General features: G+C 44.1%; 2 protein-coding genes across 4 annotated transcripts in view; one reads left to right on the forward strand and one right to left on the reverse strand.

Moving 5' to 3' along the window:
- Nucleotides 1–3,446: 3,446 nt before the first annotated feature.
- On the forward strand, nt 3,447–6,093 carry LOC132447310 (E3 ubiquitin-protein ligase TRIM39-like). Its single transcript, XM_060037914.1, has 2 exons — nt 3,447–4,108; nt 4,214–6,093. Exon 2 carries the CDS (start codon nt 4,216–4,218, stop codon nt 5,788–5,790), a length of 1,575 nt encoding a protein of 524 aa, XP_059893897.1. The 5' UTR covers nt 3,447–4,108; nt 4,214–4,215; the 3' UTR covers nt 5,791–6,093.
- Nucleotides 6,094–7,610: 1,517 nt separating this feature from the next.
- LOC132447311 (actin nucleation-promoting factor WASL-like) overlaps nt 7,611–17,748 on the reverse strand; it is a 29,885-nt gene continuing 19,747 nt past the window's right edge. For all 3 annotated transcript variants that reach the window (XM_060037916.1, XM_060037915.1, XM_060037917.1), the window contains 6 exons: nt 16,188–16,386; nt 14,825–14,867; nt 12,708–12,861; nt 10,819–11,372; nt 9,773–9,881; nt 7,611–9,246 (listed from right to left, as the gene is read on the reverse strand). In XM_060037916.1, the coding sequence (XP_059893899.1) occupies nt 9,185–9,246; nt 9,773–9,881; nt 10,819–11,372; nt 12,708–12,861; nt 14,825–14,867; nt 16,188–16,386 (1,121 nt within the window). In that variant the 3' untranslated portion in view covers nt 7,611–9,184. The remainder of the gene's footprint in view (nt 9,247–9,772; nt 9,882–10,818; nt 11,373–12,707; nt 12,862–14,824; nt 14,868–16,187; nt 16,387–17,748) is intronic.

Here is a 17,748-nt window from a genome sequence, read left to right on the forward strand (position 1 = left end):
TTTTAAGGGCTGATCACACCCACACCTGGTGGCATAATATCACCCATTTTTAAGGTTCAAATGTTGAAACTGGCGGGTGTTGGGTCCAGTGGCCTTTCCTTAGTGTTTTTCTGTTTAGATCATGGGTTTGGATCAATTCGATGTAATGTTCCTTTTGACCCTACTGCACTCATAGTGTGTATTGATCAGGCTGTATTCATTCATAATGTAGGGATGTAAGGGGTTTTGTATGGCCGGTCTATCAGACGTGGTTTGACCGGTGTGGTTGTGCCCTCAGGTCCTCCCCGCTGGAACGGTAGGTGTCAATGCATGGGACTCTTTTGCCGCTTTTCCACTGCAGGTTTACGCGACATGTTAATTGTAAAGAATAATACCTCGAGGCTACTGTTTGTTTGTTTTTATCCCCGCGTCACCCGGAAGTGACGATTCTGTCGACCAATCAACGGAGGGGGGGTGTAGCTAGAATTTCACGGGACCCTTTCAGGCGTCTGGTCTCGTTTTGGGTACCGCAACGGAGGAGTCCCGAGAATGGGGCCGGAACGGGTACGGCAAAGTCCGGGTCACGCCCACTTTTGGCGGTCGAAACGCGACCCGACCCGCACCTTTGCGATCCGATCCGTTCCGCACCCTGCAGTGGAAATGCGCCATTTGTGTCTTTTAGTCTCTTGCTGTCATTTCACAGGCCGCCCTGACCTTGAACATGACCTCACAACTTACGTAGTCGTATCTTGTGGGTGTGTGGTTATTTTTTGCCCTCCGATTTATTTTTCAAGAAACGTGTGAAGCTCGTTTTTGTCCGCTTCATTTCTCCTAACTTTTCGAATACAGATCTGCTCCCCCTTTGCCCAGCTGTGTTTGGCTGTTTTTAAAGCTCTGTTAGATTCTGTTCTGGTTGAAGACTTGAAGTGGTGACTTGCATGGTGTGGAACCAGCAACCCGACTAGACGCAGAGGCTTGAGCGTGTTCGCATCTCCTCCGACCACCCAGATCTCACAAGCCACCGTCTAACTCTGTCATTTCAGACGAGAGCCTCCTGACTTCTGAATGGTCTTCCACAAGCGCAAAACTAGCTTCCGACACACTATACCCTTTTTTTCCGAATTACTTATCGTTTTTTTTTGTCTTCATTTTCCAGCCCCCCCACCCCATCCCTCGAGGGGCGACCCCCCTCAACCCCCGCCCTCCCACCCCGGCTCGGCCCCTCCCCCTCCACCCCCTCCCCCCCCTCCACCCCGCGTCCGCAGCGCCCCCCCCTCCCGCTGCCCCATCCCGGGGGCCAAGCTCAGCTCCGCCTCTCCCGCCCCCCTAGCGCGGCATGGGCGGGCCCCCTCCCCCCCACCCGTGTCTCCCTCATTCCCTCCGTCGGCGGTGGAGGCGGAGTTCCGGAGCTCAGGCGGTGAAGAAAGAGCTTAGGAGACAAGGTGAACGGGCGGCTTGGTGCTGAGGGATCTACCGAAAGGATCTCCACTCTGGGCCATGTGAGGCTTGAAGAGATTGCTTTGTGTAAACGCAATGAATCTTGACTACATGTATTTGTTAGTTTATAAGAAATTTATTTTATGTTAACCTTATGTTATATTCGTCATTTAAAGGGGTGATATTTGAACCTTAAAGGGGTGATATTATGAGTGAGTGTGATTAGCCATTACAAGCCTTTTCCTGTGTTTTATCACAAGTAGGCGTGTCCACCTAGATGTGTGCTGGATAGATCAGTCTAACAGCCTATCCAGTGGACTGCAGCAAATGTTGCTTATCTATCCATCATACACTTAGGTGTACCTGGATGGACCTTAAGGAGATCCCTGCATCCGCTGGAGAAGACACTGAAAATGGAGATGAGTTAAGGGAGGAGGAGAGAACATCCTGTTCAGGAAACGAAACTTAGGGTTCATAGAAATTAAAGCCTAATAAGATTACACTACATATGTGTTTTCTCTAACACGTTTAAGGCTATACCATTGTTGCAGTTATGTAAAACATGTTTAGAAGATACATTTTCATAAAGACATGTTTTTTCAAATTTCTATCAGTTATTATCTTCTCACTAGTGAATTACAAAACAATCCAATGTTCTTAAATTAGTGATTTTAATAAAAGGAAAAAATTTAACTGTGGGCCTACATTATCATTGCAATAGATAATTTCAGGGGAATAGATATGTACATTACAGGCCAATAGTATTCAGTAGGCATACTGTCCCAGTGGAAGACAAAAAAAATATTTGTTGCCTAAAACCGTTATTTTGATAATTTCGAGATTGATGGAACGTTTTATATCACTGAAGAATTGCAAAAGTTAGTACTTGATGAACCGGTAAATAACTTGATCTCCATCAGACCCTTTATGTGTTACAAACTGACACAAAGCTCAAAGTGACTACATGGTAAGATTCTTACCAAGTAGGCCTACCATGACTTTGTCTTTTCAGCCCTCCTCTCTCCTTCCCGTCTCTTCTCCTCCTCACTCTTACCTTTTGTTATGGGGAAGTAAAGCGAGTGGACCCAAATGCTCGACACAACAGTAAATTGACATGTCCGGGCAATTAACATTGCCCGGACATGCCCTCTTTTTGAGACACAAAAAAATGTGTCCGGGTGGAATTTCAAAATCGTCCGGGATTTTATTACAAAGCCTCATACATGTTAACATTGAATTTGCATTGCGTTTCTCTGGGTCGTTCACAAACTAGTTAGGCTACACCCTCCCCTACTCAGCTCTGTTCGCTTTCCATTGGTGGTAGTTATAGGGGAGAGGTTAAGTAGAGCATTCAGATTGGACGGTTTGACTTTAGAGTTACCGTCATGTTTTGTATAGATATATATTTTTTTTACCATTATTGTTTTGTAGGGACAAACATTAAAAAATGTATCCTACAGGGGATTGATGAAGTTTTATCTATTGAACAGAAAGAAACACTCGGTCATACTTTACACACTTTACCACAGCATTGGCCTACTGAATGCAACAGATATATTCGAAGCATTGGACTGAACGCCACATAAATATAAATGTAGGTCTTTGCACGTTTACAACGTTAAAAATTTCAGGGAAAAATATGCCTCTACTGGTGTTGCTTAGGCCGATAGACTTTTGAGGCAGTGTTGTTTCTGAATATAAGTGTTAAGGGCCAATGATGCTTACTATCATACATTAGTCACCATGTCTCTGGACACATTTCTATGCAGTCACATGTTAATATACAACCCCCCGACAATATATGGACTCTGTTCAAAACTTTGAGAGCCCTGTACATAGATACATGCATATGGCTACATACATACATTGTATGCATGTATGCATGTATGTATTGCATGCATGCATGTATTGCATGCATGCATGCATGCATGTATGTATTACATGCACACATGTCATGCAGACATGCAGACATACATGATACGTGCATGCATAGATTTCGTTGGAAATTTTATCAGATAAACATTGTATTTATTAACAAAAATACATAACAAGTTTGGTTGATGAATCATTTGGTTAGATTACCTTCAGTATCCTCGCGGACCGCTGGAGGAGACGAGACACTCGCTGGTGTTGCTCGGGCGCCATCTTCAGTTTGGACATGGAACTGCTAGTCGAGTCATTTCATTATTGTGTGCTATATTCTAAACAACATTATACAGGAGTGAATTCTGACAAAGTTCAGACTGGACAAGAAGCATTCCATGAGTTCTAAAAGCAATGGCGATCCCCACATACAGTTATGAACAATTCAGTAAACTGCCGTCTTATGTTATAAATTGTTAATATTCTAGGTAAACCTTGTTGTCTCTGACCGATGGAGAACTCGTTGCATGTGACGTTTTCCCGGGCTCTCTGTGTCTTTTAAAGGTTGACATATTTGAATGACGCAATGAAGAGAACACACAGCCAATATGATGCAGCCGACACATGAAGGCGCCAAAATTCAGGGTGTGGAAGGAGGCAGTAGTTACAGTAGTTAGGGTAGGAGAGGAGTTAACGTCCTGTTCAGAAAACGAAACTTAAGGTTCATAATTAGAAACTAAAGCCACCCGACGTGGAAGCAGTTCTCTTTTTCAGGAGAAAGAATTATCAATATTTGGAAGAATAGTCTGCAGGCATAAACCACAACAAGGCGAGTAAAACAGAACAACTTTGAGAGAAGTTAAAACCTTTCTTGCCGTTGTGAAATTAGAAATATATAATTGCTCAAGACATAAACTTTGTCGTCTGTGTCTAGGAATGGCCTCTGCTACTTCCTGGTCTGAAGAGAACTTTTCATGTTCCATCTGTCTGGATGTATTCGACAGCCCAGTTACCACTGCATGTGGACACAACTTCTGCAGAACCTGTATTACTAAGGTCTGGGATGAACAAGTCCAGTTCAAATGTCCTCTTTGCAATGAGCTTTTCCGCACAAGACCTGATTTACGGATCAATACCTTCTTATCAGAGTTGTCTACTCAGTTTAGAACGTCTGAACGAGTAAACAAGCAGCATTGTGTTAAACCAGGCGAAGTTCCCTGTGACTTCTGTACTGGGACCCAGCTGAAGGCCGTGAAGTCCTGCCTGATGTGTCTTATCTCTTACTGTCAAACCCACCTGGAGCCACATCATAGAGTCGCAGGCCTGAAGAAACATCGGCTTGTCGAGCCTATGGACCGTCTGGAAGAAAGGATGTGTAAGAAACACAATCAACTACTGGAGCTCTTCTGCCAGACTGAACAGGTGTCTGTATGCCAGTTCTGCACAGAGGATGACCACAAGTCCCATCCTGTTGTTCCTCTAAAGGAGGAATATGAAGTGAAGACGGCCCAGCTTGGGAAGATAGAGGCTGAAGTTCCACGGATGATCCAGGGGAGAAAACTAAAGATTAAGGAGATCAAAGAGGCAGACAGACAGATCAATGCTCTGATAAGCCGTGTTGAAAAGTGGCGGGATGATTTCAACAAAACGATTAAAGAGAGACGGAAATCCACAAAGAAACAAACTGAAGACCTCGTCAAAGAGCTGGAGCAGGAGATAGAAGATCTGACTAATAGAAGCTCAGAAGTGAAGCAGCTCTCACACACCAAAGACCACCTTCACTTCCTCCAGGCCTTCAGATCCCTGAAGGATCCTCCACCCACCAGGGACTGGACGACGGTGGAGGTCCGTTCTCAGTCATACATACGTACCATAAGGAGTTCCCTGGATCAGCTGGAGGAGACACTGAACATGGAGATGAAGAAGCTGCCTCATGATGCTGAACTGAAGAGGGTCCAGCAGTATGCAGTAGATTTGACTCTGGATCCTGATACAGCTCATCCCGAGCTCATCCTGGATGGGAAAGGAGTACATGATGGAGGTTTAAAGAAGACACTCCGACACAGCTTAAAGAGATTTGTAAATTGTTTATGTGTTGTCACAAGGCAGCGCTTCTCCTCAGGGAGATTTTACTTTGAGGTCCAGGTTAAAGACAAGACTGCATGGTGTTTAGGAGTGGTCAGAGCTTCGCTCAGCAGAAGTGGTTGGATCATATTGACCCCTGAGACGGGTTGTTGGACTCTCTTCTACGACAAGGATGGGTTGGCATTTAGAGACAACCCTAATGTCCGTCTCCCTCTGAGAGCTGAGCTCCAGAAGGTGGGGGTGTTTGTTGATTATGATGAGGGTCTGGTCTCCTTCTATGATGTGAAAGCCAGGGTTCTTATATATTCTGCTACTGGTTGCACCTTCAGTGAGCCTCTCTATCCATACCTCCGTCCCTGTTCAGGTTATGGAGGTACAAACTCTGCCCCCCTGATAATCTCACCTGTCAATAAAACAGTCTTTTGATAATAAAATATTAAAACGATCAAAACGCCAGAATTCCTGAATTTAGAATCTATGCAAGATCTGACATATCTGCATTAGAAGATCTTGAAGAATAGCACCCATTATAAGGATAAGAATACACTAAAGTAGATATGTGTCTGTTTTTGCTTTCACGTTTAAAGCTATACGATTGTTGCAGTTATGTAGAACATGTTTAGAGGATACATTTTTATAAATAACCTCAGTTTTTTAAATTTCTATTGGTTTTAACTTCTGACTAGTGAATAACACAACAATCCATTGTTCTTACCTTTGTGATTTTAATAAAAACGAAAAGTCAAAAAATGTAATGTATGCGCCTACATTGTCATTGTAATGGATAATTTCTGTGGAATAGATACATTGCAGTCCAATAGTGTTTTTTCCATTTGTTTGTTTCCTAAAACCCTTATTTTGACCATTTCGAGATTGATGGAACGTTTTAGATCACTGAAGAAAAAGTTAGTATTTGATGAACCGGTAAATAACTCGATCCCCATCATAAAACCTTTCATGTACACACTTACACAAAGCTCAAAGTGACTACATGTTAAGATTCTTACCAAGTACCGTGACTTTGTCTCTTCAGCCCTCCTCTCCTCTCTCCTTCCTCTCTCTTCTTCTCCTCTTCCTCTTATCTTTTGTTATGGGGTAGTAGAGCGAGTGAACTCAGGACCCAAATGCTCGACCCAGACAGTAAATTGAAGGGTCTTTACTGAGGATCAACAAATAGGTAAAGGAGGGACTTGAAGGCCGGAGGGTAGTTGGACAGGGGAGGGTTCGGCAACAGAAGGGTAGTACATGCATACAAACACAGACTTGTGTGTGTGTGTATATATATATATATATATATATATATACATATACTTACGTCATCTGACGTCCATCTTTCATGTCTGCGACAATTCACTGTGGTTATATGCTTGCATTAAATAAAGCAGCAAATAAATGCATGCCATCTGGGAGATGCTTTTATCCAAAGCGTTGAGACCCTGAACTCTGACCTTAGCATGGGCCGATGCAAACACTGTGCTCCACCGAACAAGTTAGACGGGAGGACCACTGTGTGTTGAACTCACTCAATCCACCTCTTGAAATTCCGTTGACCCCTTCATCTTCAACGATAGTTTCGACATCCCTTTAGAAAAAAAATAAAGAAAAAAAGTGAACTGGTAGTTAAAGTGGTTTTAATCTACTTGAATTAAGCCCTGGTCAGACTTCAATAGCAGTTATCCTGGAAGTAGAAGCAACTTTGATCCACTACTTAACCAGTGTTATATTGCCTCACTGAAAGGTTGTACGAAAGAAATTGAATTTCTCTGCTTGTGCCAGGCTCAGTATCGCATAAACGTTTTTATCTGGATAGACTACCGTCACACCTGTTAAATACTTACAATACATGGAGTTTGTCACAATTAAAAAATAAAGCACATACTTTTCTGATAATATTTTCGGGGCAAGTCAGGTTGGACATCTTGCTCAGTTATCCATACAATTCCCACAATACAACTCATTAACTCAAACAATGAGCCTTAACAGCTCCAATAACTGATTCCAAATGATCAATTATTATTGCCAATTATGAAAGGTGAGCTGGGTTTAGACTGCCGTGAGATGGTTTGTTTGCTCAGTACTAGACCTGCTCAGTACTGTTTCTATAGTTCCTGAAGTTCGTATCTAAACCAACACAAATGCGGTTCAAACCGGTTTCGTTACAACGCCATGAAAGGTGTACCATTTCAAATGTACAGTTGCTAAAACAAAATGCAACTACAAGTTGACTACAACAGAATGACTACAAGTTCATTTTTTTGTATTTTTTAATTTTTTGAAAATATATTGGTGCCAACAGCGCAGAAAATGGAAGAATGGAAAATCAATCAATCACTTGGGACTCATTACAGAGCTAGTCATTGGGCCGAAAACAAAGAAACAAAAAAAAAAAAAGAAGAAAATAATGACAGTGAGAAACTGTGCGTTCATCGCTGAACACCGTAGCCATGATGATATAAAATGTTGAATTATGACACAGTATGGTTACATTAAGTTTTATCAAGACAGTTCATAACAAACCCTGATAAAGTCTCGACAGCGGAATCATAGAAAAATAAAGGAGCTGTAATAGTTCCTTTAAAAAAGTTTTAGGGATTTGAAGCAGTCGTTTTTTTTGTCGTATGCTGTCCACTTTTCATGATACACTTGAAACCCCAGAAAGTATGCATATAATCTAGGTATCTTTATGATGTTTGCATACTTACTATGGTTTAAGTACAAGCGTTCAACAAGATCGCTGATACTTTTGTTTCTAGTCATAAACCGTCAAAAATATTGTATCTCTTAAATTAAAATGTATTTATTTCTTTTAGTTTTTCACAATGTACTGAACCTCTAGATTAAAACCAAAAAATACTTTAAACTGAAGGAAGTTTAGAAAAGAAAAGTATCTGTAGTGTGTGACAAAAGAAAAAGTACAATCCCATAAAATTCACAGACAGCCACCGGTTATGTTGCGGCACACCTTGTGTATACGTGTTAATGCATAGTTGGATGTGTATTGGTTAAATGCTTGATGAGGTGTGGTTTACCTTGATAGTAAAGTGTAGGTACGATCCGCTGCGATATGGACATGAAACTATCCCATAGTCATGCAGAGTCTTCCTCTTTCCATTTGTGCAAAAATATAACAAGACTCAGAACTCTGGAGCAAAATTTACAATTGATAAACGGATAAAGCTAAATATTTAGGAGAAGAAGAGACATTTTTTTTCCTTCTTCCTGTGTTTTAAGAAAATAAGAGCGCTAAACTAGGATAATTTTTCGAATAAGTAAAAATAAACTACAGAGCAATTGGATATGAAAATAGTCTTGTTGAATATCATTTCCCCCCCCCCCCTGATTAACAACAATTGATTCTTTACTAACCCCACCATTAAATCGCTTATCTAAACCAGAAAAATAAACTCTAGCTCGAGAGACCCTATGATGTCATGATTGCACGCGTCAATCGGGGGAATGGAGGGAGGATTTTGCAAAAGCATGATAGAGTAAGAGTGGGGGCAGAGGACAATACCCGTCAGTATCCATCACCAGGAAGAGGAAAGGCAACAAAATAAATCAGGAAAGAGAGTAAGAAAAGATGAGAATAGAAAAAGAAGAAAAAAGGTTGTTACATTAGGATACCAGATAGACATATTTACAGATTAAACAGCATATTGCACGGATTAATAATAAAAAAAAAAAAAGCTTAAAGGCAACAAAAATATACAGCAAATCATTGGAACATTTACATTTATAATCCGAATGTGAAAGATTTTTCTTTTCCTGTTATTAGTGTTGTAATAATCATCTGGGAAGGGGTGGGGGGGGATAAGGAGCACTAATCTTCCCATTCGTCATCGTCCTCAAAGTCCTCATCTTCGTCATCATCATCGTCCTCATCTAGATCACACGGATCAAAACAGCAAGATGGTGAAACCTTCTTCACATGCTGGTTACCGTCGCAGCATGTACTGTATTTTATCGAGACTCAACGTGAAAGGCATTAGGACTTAGTGCAAGGAATTATATATTGTGTATGTAAGAAAAAGTGTTAGAAAGGGCAATCTGTTAACTGAAAAGAAATATATATATATTTTTAATAATATTAAAATGGAGGGTAAATATACATCTATTCGTCTTGTGTCGTTGTCTTGTTTCTTGTTTACATATACATACATACATATATGAAGCTCTTGGCTTGAGTGGGAGTGAGTGAGTAAGTGAGAGAGGGTGAGTGAGAGGGTGAGAGGCTGAGTGAGTGAGTGAGTGAGTGAGTGAGTGAGTGAGTGAGTGAGTGAGTGAGTGAGTGAGTGAGTGAGTGAGTGAGTGAGTGAGTGAGTGAGTGAGTGAGTGAGTGAGAGGGTGAGAGAGAGGGTGGGTGAGTGAGTGAGTAAGACAGAGAGAGAGAGTGAGTGAGTGAGCGTACCTGAGGAGTGGATGGCCTTGCTCCTCTTCTGCATCACCTCCATCAGGGCCCCTACGATGCCCGCAGAGGGGGTGGCGGCGTTGGGGGCTGGCCCTTCGCCCTCCACCTTCTGCACCGACACAACACAAGCACAGAGGTGAACGAGTGAACCAGAGCGCTGAACGAGTGAACCAGAGCGCTGAACGAGTGAACCAGAGCGCTGAACGAGTGAACCACGGAGGTGAGCGAGGGAACCATGTCACGTGGCTTGGGAGTAACAGGAAGCGACAGACACGGGACAGGAAGTTGTTGCTTTGATATCGAACAGTTAACATCTCGATACCGAAATTAGGGTTAAAATAAAGAGAACGCTAAATCAAATAACTAGAAAGATGAGCCGGAACACCGGACCAACGGGTCGCAACGGTTTTGAAGTGGTGCCGTCGAGTGACGCCAGTGACTTATAGATTCACCGTACTGAATATCCAGGACGGCTATTCACACGGAGGCAGAAGTCAGCCTTTAGTTAGAGTCTCACATGAGGGGGAATCAAATGTCGTATTTACCGAATGCACAGTACAGGACAGTGAAGTTCTTGAAAAGGCCAAGACATGTGCCAATTACGTAAAATAAGAACTAGAAAAAAAAAATAGTAGGGGTTGCAGCTATACTACAGCTGACCCTAGAAACACCTTAACACATAAACACCATGCCTCTGAGAAATGTACTTATTGCTAGTCGCTTTAAAGTGGATAAAAGCGTCTGCTAAGTGCCCTAAATGTAAACGCGAGGGTTAATGCTGAGTGTAAATTCTGAGTGAAGATGCTAAGCGTAAACACGCAGAGTGTAACCACGCAGAGTGTAACCACGCAGAGTGTAACCACGCAGAGTGTAACCACGCAGAGTGTAACCACGCAGAGTGTAACCACGCAGAGTGTAACCACGCAGAGTGTAGACGCAGAGTGTAGACGCAGAGTGTAGACGCAGAGTGTAGACGCAGAGTGTAGACGCAGAGTGTAGACGCAGAGTGTAAACGCTGAGTGTAAACGCTGAGTGTAAACGCTTACGGCCTTGAGCTGGATGCCCTGGCGGATCTGTTCCAGCAGCGAGTCGCGCCCCGTGTTGGACGACACCGGCCGCTCCTTCTGGCTGTCCACCTTCTTGAGCTGCCGGCCCTCTCGGATCTGGTTGAGCAGGGCCGACTTACCCCCGCCCTCGCCGTCCCCGCTGTCCACGCTCTCCGACATGGGGGGAGGAGCCGGGGGAGGGGGGCCGGGCGGAGGCGGCGGCGGGGGAGGAGGGGCCGGGGCTCCGCCCCCACCGCCGGCGGCGGAGGAGATGGGAGGGGGAGGGGGGGGAGCCGGCGGCATGCAGGCGTGGGAGGGCGGCGGGGGAGGCGGGAGGGACACGCGGCTGGGGGGGGGAGGTGGGGGAGGGGGGGGCCCGCCCGTGCCGCGGGAGGGGGGCGGGGGAGGCGGAGCCGAGGTGGGCGCCCGGGACGGGGGAGGGGGTGGGGGGGCGCCGCGTCCGCGGGCCGGGGGGGGAGGGGGAGGGGCCGAGCCGTGGTGGGGGGGGGGCGGGGGTGGAGGGGGGCCGCCTCTCGAGGGAGGGGGAGGGGGGGCTGGAGAATAAACACAAAACACAAAACGATAAGTCATTCGGAAAAAAAATGATAAAAGCGTGATAATGTCGGAAGCTAGTTTTGCGCTTGCGGAAGACCATTCAGAAGTCAGGAGGCTCTCGTCTGAAATGACAAGAGTTAGACGGTGGCTTGTGAGATCTGGGGGGTCGGAGGAGATGCGAACACGCTCAAGCCTCTGCGTTTAGTCGGGTTGCTGGTTCCACGCCATGCAAGTCACCACTTCCAAGTCTTCAACCAGAACAGAATCTAACAGAACTTTAAAAAACAGCCAAACACAGCTGGGCAAAGGGGGAGCAGATCTGTATTCGAAAAGTTAGGAGAAATGAAGCGGACAAAAACGAGCTTCACACGTTCCTTGAAAAATAAATCGGGAGGGCAAAAAATAACCACACACCCACAAGATACGACTACGTAAGTTGTGAGGTCATGTTCAAGGTCAGGGCGGCCTGTGAAATGACAGCAAGAGACTAAAGGACACAAAGAGTCCCATGCATTGACACCTACCGTTCCAGCGTGGAGGACCTGCGGGCACAACCACACCGGTCAAACCACGTCTGATAGACCGGCCATACAAAACCCCTTACATCCCTACATTATGAATGATTACAGCCTGATCAATACACACTAACGCCCACTCCCATTTCTACCCCTTACCCCTTCCCCTTACTCCTCCCCCTTGTTTTGAAGGGGTAAGGGGAAGGGGTAAGGGGTATAAATGGGATTGGGCCTATGAGTGCAGTAGGGTCATAAGGAACATTACATCGAATTGATCCAAACCCATGGAAGGTACCTGCATGATCTAAACAGAAAAACACTAAGGAAAGGCCACTCTACCCAACAACCGCCAGTTTCAACATTTGAACCTAAAAATGGGTGATATTATGCCACCAGGGGTGGGTGTGATCAGCCCTCAAAAGACGCTTGAAAATCTGCCTTTCCCTGTGTTTTAGTGACATCACAAGGAGGCGTGTCCACCTAGATGCACGATGGATAGATGACCAACGTTTGCTGCAGTCCACGGGGTAGGCTGTTGGACCGATCTATCCAGCACACATCTAGGTGGACACGCCTACTTGTGATGTCACAAAAACACAGGGAAAGGCAAAAATGTCTAACCGCAATCGCACCTGGTCGAATAATAGATCCCTTTAAATTACATAACATAACGTTAACATAAAAAACATTTGTTATAAAATAGCCAACACAATCTGGTCAAGATTCAATGCTGTTACACAAAGCGAAGTCTTCCAGCCTCACATGGACCAGAGGGGAGACTCTTTCGGTAGATCCTTCCTCAACAAGCGGCCCGCTCACCTTGTCTCCTGAGCTCGTTCTTCACCGCCTCCACGCCGCCCTTCTTCTCGATGAACTCGTAGATGACCTTGGACGTCTCTTTGTCCTTCAGCTGGGCCTCCGAGATACCGCACATGTCAAACAGGTGCTTGAGCTCGGGGTCCAGATTGTTCAGCTGGGGAGGGGAATCATGCGTTTCATGAGGTTCTGGGTGTTTGTCAGTTAAGAAAGTTTGGTTGAAGTTACCCAGTGACCCAAAAACAGCCAGCAACAGACCTTGCATGCAATACTAGCGTTTGACCTAAAGGGGGCAGTGTAAGTCCATACCGCGCTGGCCTCGTGGCATAATTGCCCATGTCGTATTTTGCCAAATTGTGATAGCTAACACAACTCTACTCTCTGCTGATTCAGTGTGTTTCATTGGCTATATCCTAAGCCAAACAGAGCGCTTTTTACATTCCATAATAACCATCTTCCCAAGTCAACTATTTTACTTTTCTGATGCTAAATAGAAGTTGAACCTTAGAATATGACTATTTTGCCATGAGGCCAATGATATGTACATTATATTGCACACTTTTATAAATGTGTGCGTTTAGGTCTAGAATATAAACTTGGATCCCTACCAGAACTACTATGTAGCTGACTGCTGACATCAATTTTCATCTAAAGCTAGTAGTTGGATTTCCTTTAATATACACTTCCTAAGGTTTGAAATAATATGTCACTAAATAATCTTCTTATAGCTTTTTCATGTGGTGTAGAAGGGCCACGACAGGCAAAATGGCCCACTGCTCAGGTGGCTGTAGCCCCTGCCTACACCTTCTTTAATAGGTCCATGGCCTACACCCATCTGCACGGGGAGGTAAACAACAGTGTACTGCCCCCTAGCGGTACTTAAGCAGAACTGCCCTGCATTATGTCGCAGTTGCTATAGGTTCATAAGTTTACTACTTAGGACTACATGAACACCTAAACAATTGCACTCTAACTACAGATATCAAGAAGGGCTAGCAAAAAAAGCTAAGCAAACCAATATTTTTTGACCTGAAGTTATTAAACGTGCAGTTCTAATACCTCCAAATAAATTTGAAAAAAGGTTAAATATTTTTTTGGGATTCCTAACGATTAATAAGCAAAATTCAGCATATGCACTCATCTAAACGGCACCCAAACAAACACGTATTTACACTACAATTCCCATTAATACAACTAGAATGAATAACCCAGATGCCTGGATAGAATGCATTCACATCCCCCCAGCCACCCACACCCCAGAACATGCGTTCACACATATCCACCCACCCAGGCCGTGTTGATAATCCTCCCTCTGATAACACTAGCCTGACTTCATACAGCACAATACAGTGTGTGCATGCTTCCACCGTCACCCGTCCCTCTGTGGAGCGCAGCATGGCGGCTTTCACAGGCCTCCGTGTGTGCGACTCCTCTCAAGGCCGTGACACAGGGCGAGGCACGACTTACACAGGGATCGGGCTCAGTCATTCATGTGTTCGACAATGAGTTTGTTTGCGTTTTTATATCCATTTGATTTAATTTGTTCCCCCGTGCATTAAGAGACCCACCGGCTCAGCCGTTCAGCCATTTATGCTTTCATATGATATTTAATTCTCGAATCTTTCCGTAGCATCCATCTACCCATTTGATAATTCATCCATCCATTCATTTATTTGTTCATCCATCTACCCATTCATCCATCCATACAGCCAGCGATTGAGTCAACGGACCCCCAATTCATGCATAAAACCACCCATTCTTTCGTCCTATTATTTGCCATTTCATCCATCCATCCACCCTTCAGCCTCATCTCAAAAAGGTGACCAAGAGCCGTGACAAAAATATCCCTTAGGGGATTTCAGACCAGTATTTAAAACCATGACTTTATTAAAAAAAATAATATTAATCCTCAATCTGCCAACCTGACGCCACATTTCTCTAATCCGTCGTAATTACTTTCGCCCTTTTTTACGGGGCGTAGAGTCTGGATTATTCAGATTCACAGTTTCACCCCAGAATATGTTCTTGCTTAAACACGGCTGTGAGTTTAGCTTCACAGTGTCGCGTCGCTGCCCGTTTTGTGAGTCGATTTGTATGCAAATGTGCAAGAGTTGACTTACATCAAAGCCTGTGTTGGGATCCCAGCCCACGTGTCCAATGTGCCTAAAAGGGAGGGAGAGGGAGAGTGTAAGTCAATACAGGTAGAGAGAAGTTGTAAGACAATACAGAGAGAGAGAGAGAGAGGAGAGGGAGAGAGGAAGAGCAAGAGCGAGAGAGAGCAAGAATGAGAGCAAGTGAGGGAGAGAGAGAGAGGGTGTAAGACAATACAGAGAGAGAAGAGACAGAGAGGAGAGGGAGGGAGGGGAAGAGAGAGCGAGAGAGTGAGGGAGGGGGAGAGAGAGAGGGGAGAGAGAGCATGAGCAAGTTTGTAAGACAATACATACAGAGGGAGGGAGGGCATCAAAGGGAGACACTTTGATCAAATGCCACATTAATATTGAACGAGTTAGAAAAACAGACCTTCGGGTCCATAGAAGTGAAATATGTGCTGAGCAACAAACAGTGTGATGGTGTTCGATCCAGGGAAACATGGTTAATTGAGCCGCTTCTTTGCAAAGAAAAATCTCGACTCCAGTCTACACTGACAAAACGGTGATGGACAGCTGTCTTCATAGGAGCCTACACCGACATCTTGGACTGTGTTCATCTAAATCCAGTCGATATTAACGCCATTGACCCCGTTCCACCATCCACATATCATACCGACCATGCTATGCTAGGCTGTGCATCATCTTAGATAATGTGGATTAATAATGCTTAATCAAAACCAGTGCGCATTAGCGTGCGTGACGGAATGATGGGACGGGGATAGGCCTCAGACTAGTGGACCAGTCAAATGCTGTATGAACGTCTATGGTGGACCCGCCAGGCACCGACATGCAGACACAAATCAGACCATCGAGTCGGGCTTAGAAATACAATTATGTGGAAGTCTGATCCCCTACTCTATAGTTATTTGCACAGTGTACTCCCCCACCCTACTCGCCTCTAATGTCCATTTCTATAACTATAAACGACCCTGTTGTGCACTGACGTATTGAAGCCCATAGACGACGTACACAGGCATTTATGTATTGCTGGATGTCATGTTTGCATGCACACATCTAAAACCTTCTTGTACATGTAATACATTAGCGTCATTTATTGGAAGTTTAAAACTATATTAGAAAGTATGCGCTGACAAACAATAACCCTACGATTCAGATACAATTCTGTGTAGTGACTGAAAAATCCCCCCCCATAGCAGCAGCAGTAGATAAAATCAAAGATTCCGATAAAATCGACCGGCATCCAAACAGAACATGGCTTTGGTGACTACTCGCTAACGATATGTAGGCTAGATCGGAAGCCGGTCAATTTTATCCTATTTATTTTGATCTAGCCTACATATCACGATTGTACGGAGTAAGTATGGATGCTCACTGGAAGTTGCTGGGCGTGCCGATGTCCGCCTTGGTCAGCCTCTTCTTCTTCCCGCCCTTCACCTTCTTCTCCTTCTTGGGGAAGGAGGAGAGCACGATGTTGTTCACCTGGGAGTTGTTATGGTAACGGTGCCCGCCCCCTGGGGCGTTGTGGATCTCGGGGTTCTTTATGTCCACGGTCGCCATCGGCAATGCCGGACCTTTAGTATTCAGACAAGACGGACAGACGGAGGGTAAGGAGGATGTGGTTGTTAGGATGAGGTGGGGGAGAGTAGAAGTACAGCTTTAAAAAGGTGACATATTATACCACCAGGTGTTCGAGTGATCAGCCGTGACAGGCCGTTTTGAAAATCTGCCACTTCTGACATCACAAGCGGGCGGGTCCACCTATATGTATGATGGATAGATGAGCGACGTTTGCTTCAGTCCACTGGGTAGGCTGGTAGACCGATCCATCCAGCGCACATCTAGGTGGACACGCCTACGTGTGATGTCAGAAGAGGCCGATTTTCCAAATGGTGGTATAATATGTCACCTTTAATTTTAATTTTATTGATTTGTCATCTACCCAAATACAACCCTTTGGTAGGAATGGTCGTTGGTTTGTCTAACGACGTAGCCCGGCTGCATTACAATTAGCGGACCCTTAATTAGTGTAAGCGACACCTGTGTTGGTCCTAAAGTGTCACCTCTGCGGAAAGGAATAAATGATCAACGAGTCTTGAACCTGACTTAAGTTTGTTGTACAGGAAACGGATTCAAAAACAGACGGGTCTGATTAATCATCTCAAATCCAGTAGGAGCTAGACTGATTAATCAATAGCCGAGGAACAAAGAGATTGCAGGAACTTCAGGTCAACGGATATTCTGTTATGTAAACCTTTGCATAATGGTTTTATACAAATGTTGTTGTTTGAAGAACAGGCCGCTGACCTATATTACTTTTTAAGAGGATGAATAGCGTTACGTTAGCATTAGGTCATAGTCATAGCGACTTAAATTATGTCACAGAAAATGTGATGATACGTTTAAGATTATTAGAAGATAAGAGATTTTGAGCCGGTTTTAATGGAGAATTTACCAGAAGATCTGTCCAAGATTTAACCCGTGAACTAATTGATAAATCACAAAACAATCAACTCCCATCGATATTTATATTTCAGCAAAATGTAGGTGCCATTAATGTGAAATCTTCCAATTTTTCTGCTTAGTATTTGTTAACAAATTGACCCATTTATGTTTACCACAAAGCTTAACAAAGACGATGAAAAAACGTCAAGATAGAATTGGATTATTCTATTATGAAGACCCTGTGTGTATACTATATAATGTGTTATTTCAATGTTGTCCACCTGAAAGAAAAAGACAAAGAATCTTGCCCTCAAATAGACGATGTTAAGACCAATTGAATATTTAAAAATGGTCAACACCCAAAACTGTCAATTGAAACAAGGAACCCAAAAAGGGTGAATCCCATCACAAACAAAGAACGTCAATAAAGGAAATATTCAAGATTTTTCTACCTTTGAGGTTTGGTCAAACTACTAAACGGAGCCATACAA

This window comes from Gadus macrocephalus, chromosome 19 (assembly GCF_031168955.1).
Source record: "Gadus macrocephalus chromosome 19, ASM3116895v1".
Classification (NCBI taxonomy): Eukaryota; Metazoa; Chordata; class Actinopteri; order Gadiformes; family Gadidae; genus Gadus; species Gadus macrocephalus.

Excerpts from the sequence above, each read along its gene's own strand:
- LOC132447310 (XM_060037914.1), top strand. The coding sequence starts at position 4,216 with ATGGCCTCTGCTACTTCCTGGTCTGAAGAGAACTTTTCATGTTCCATC.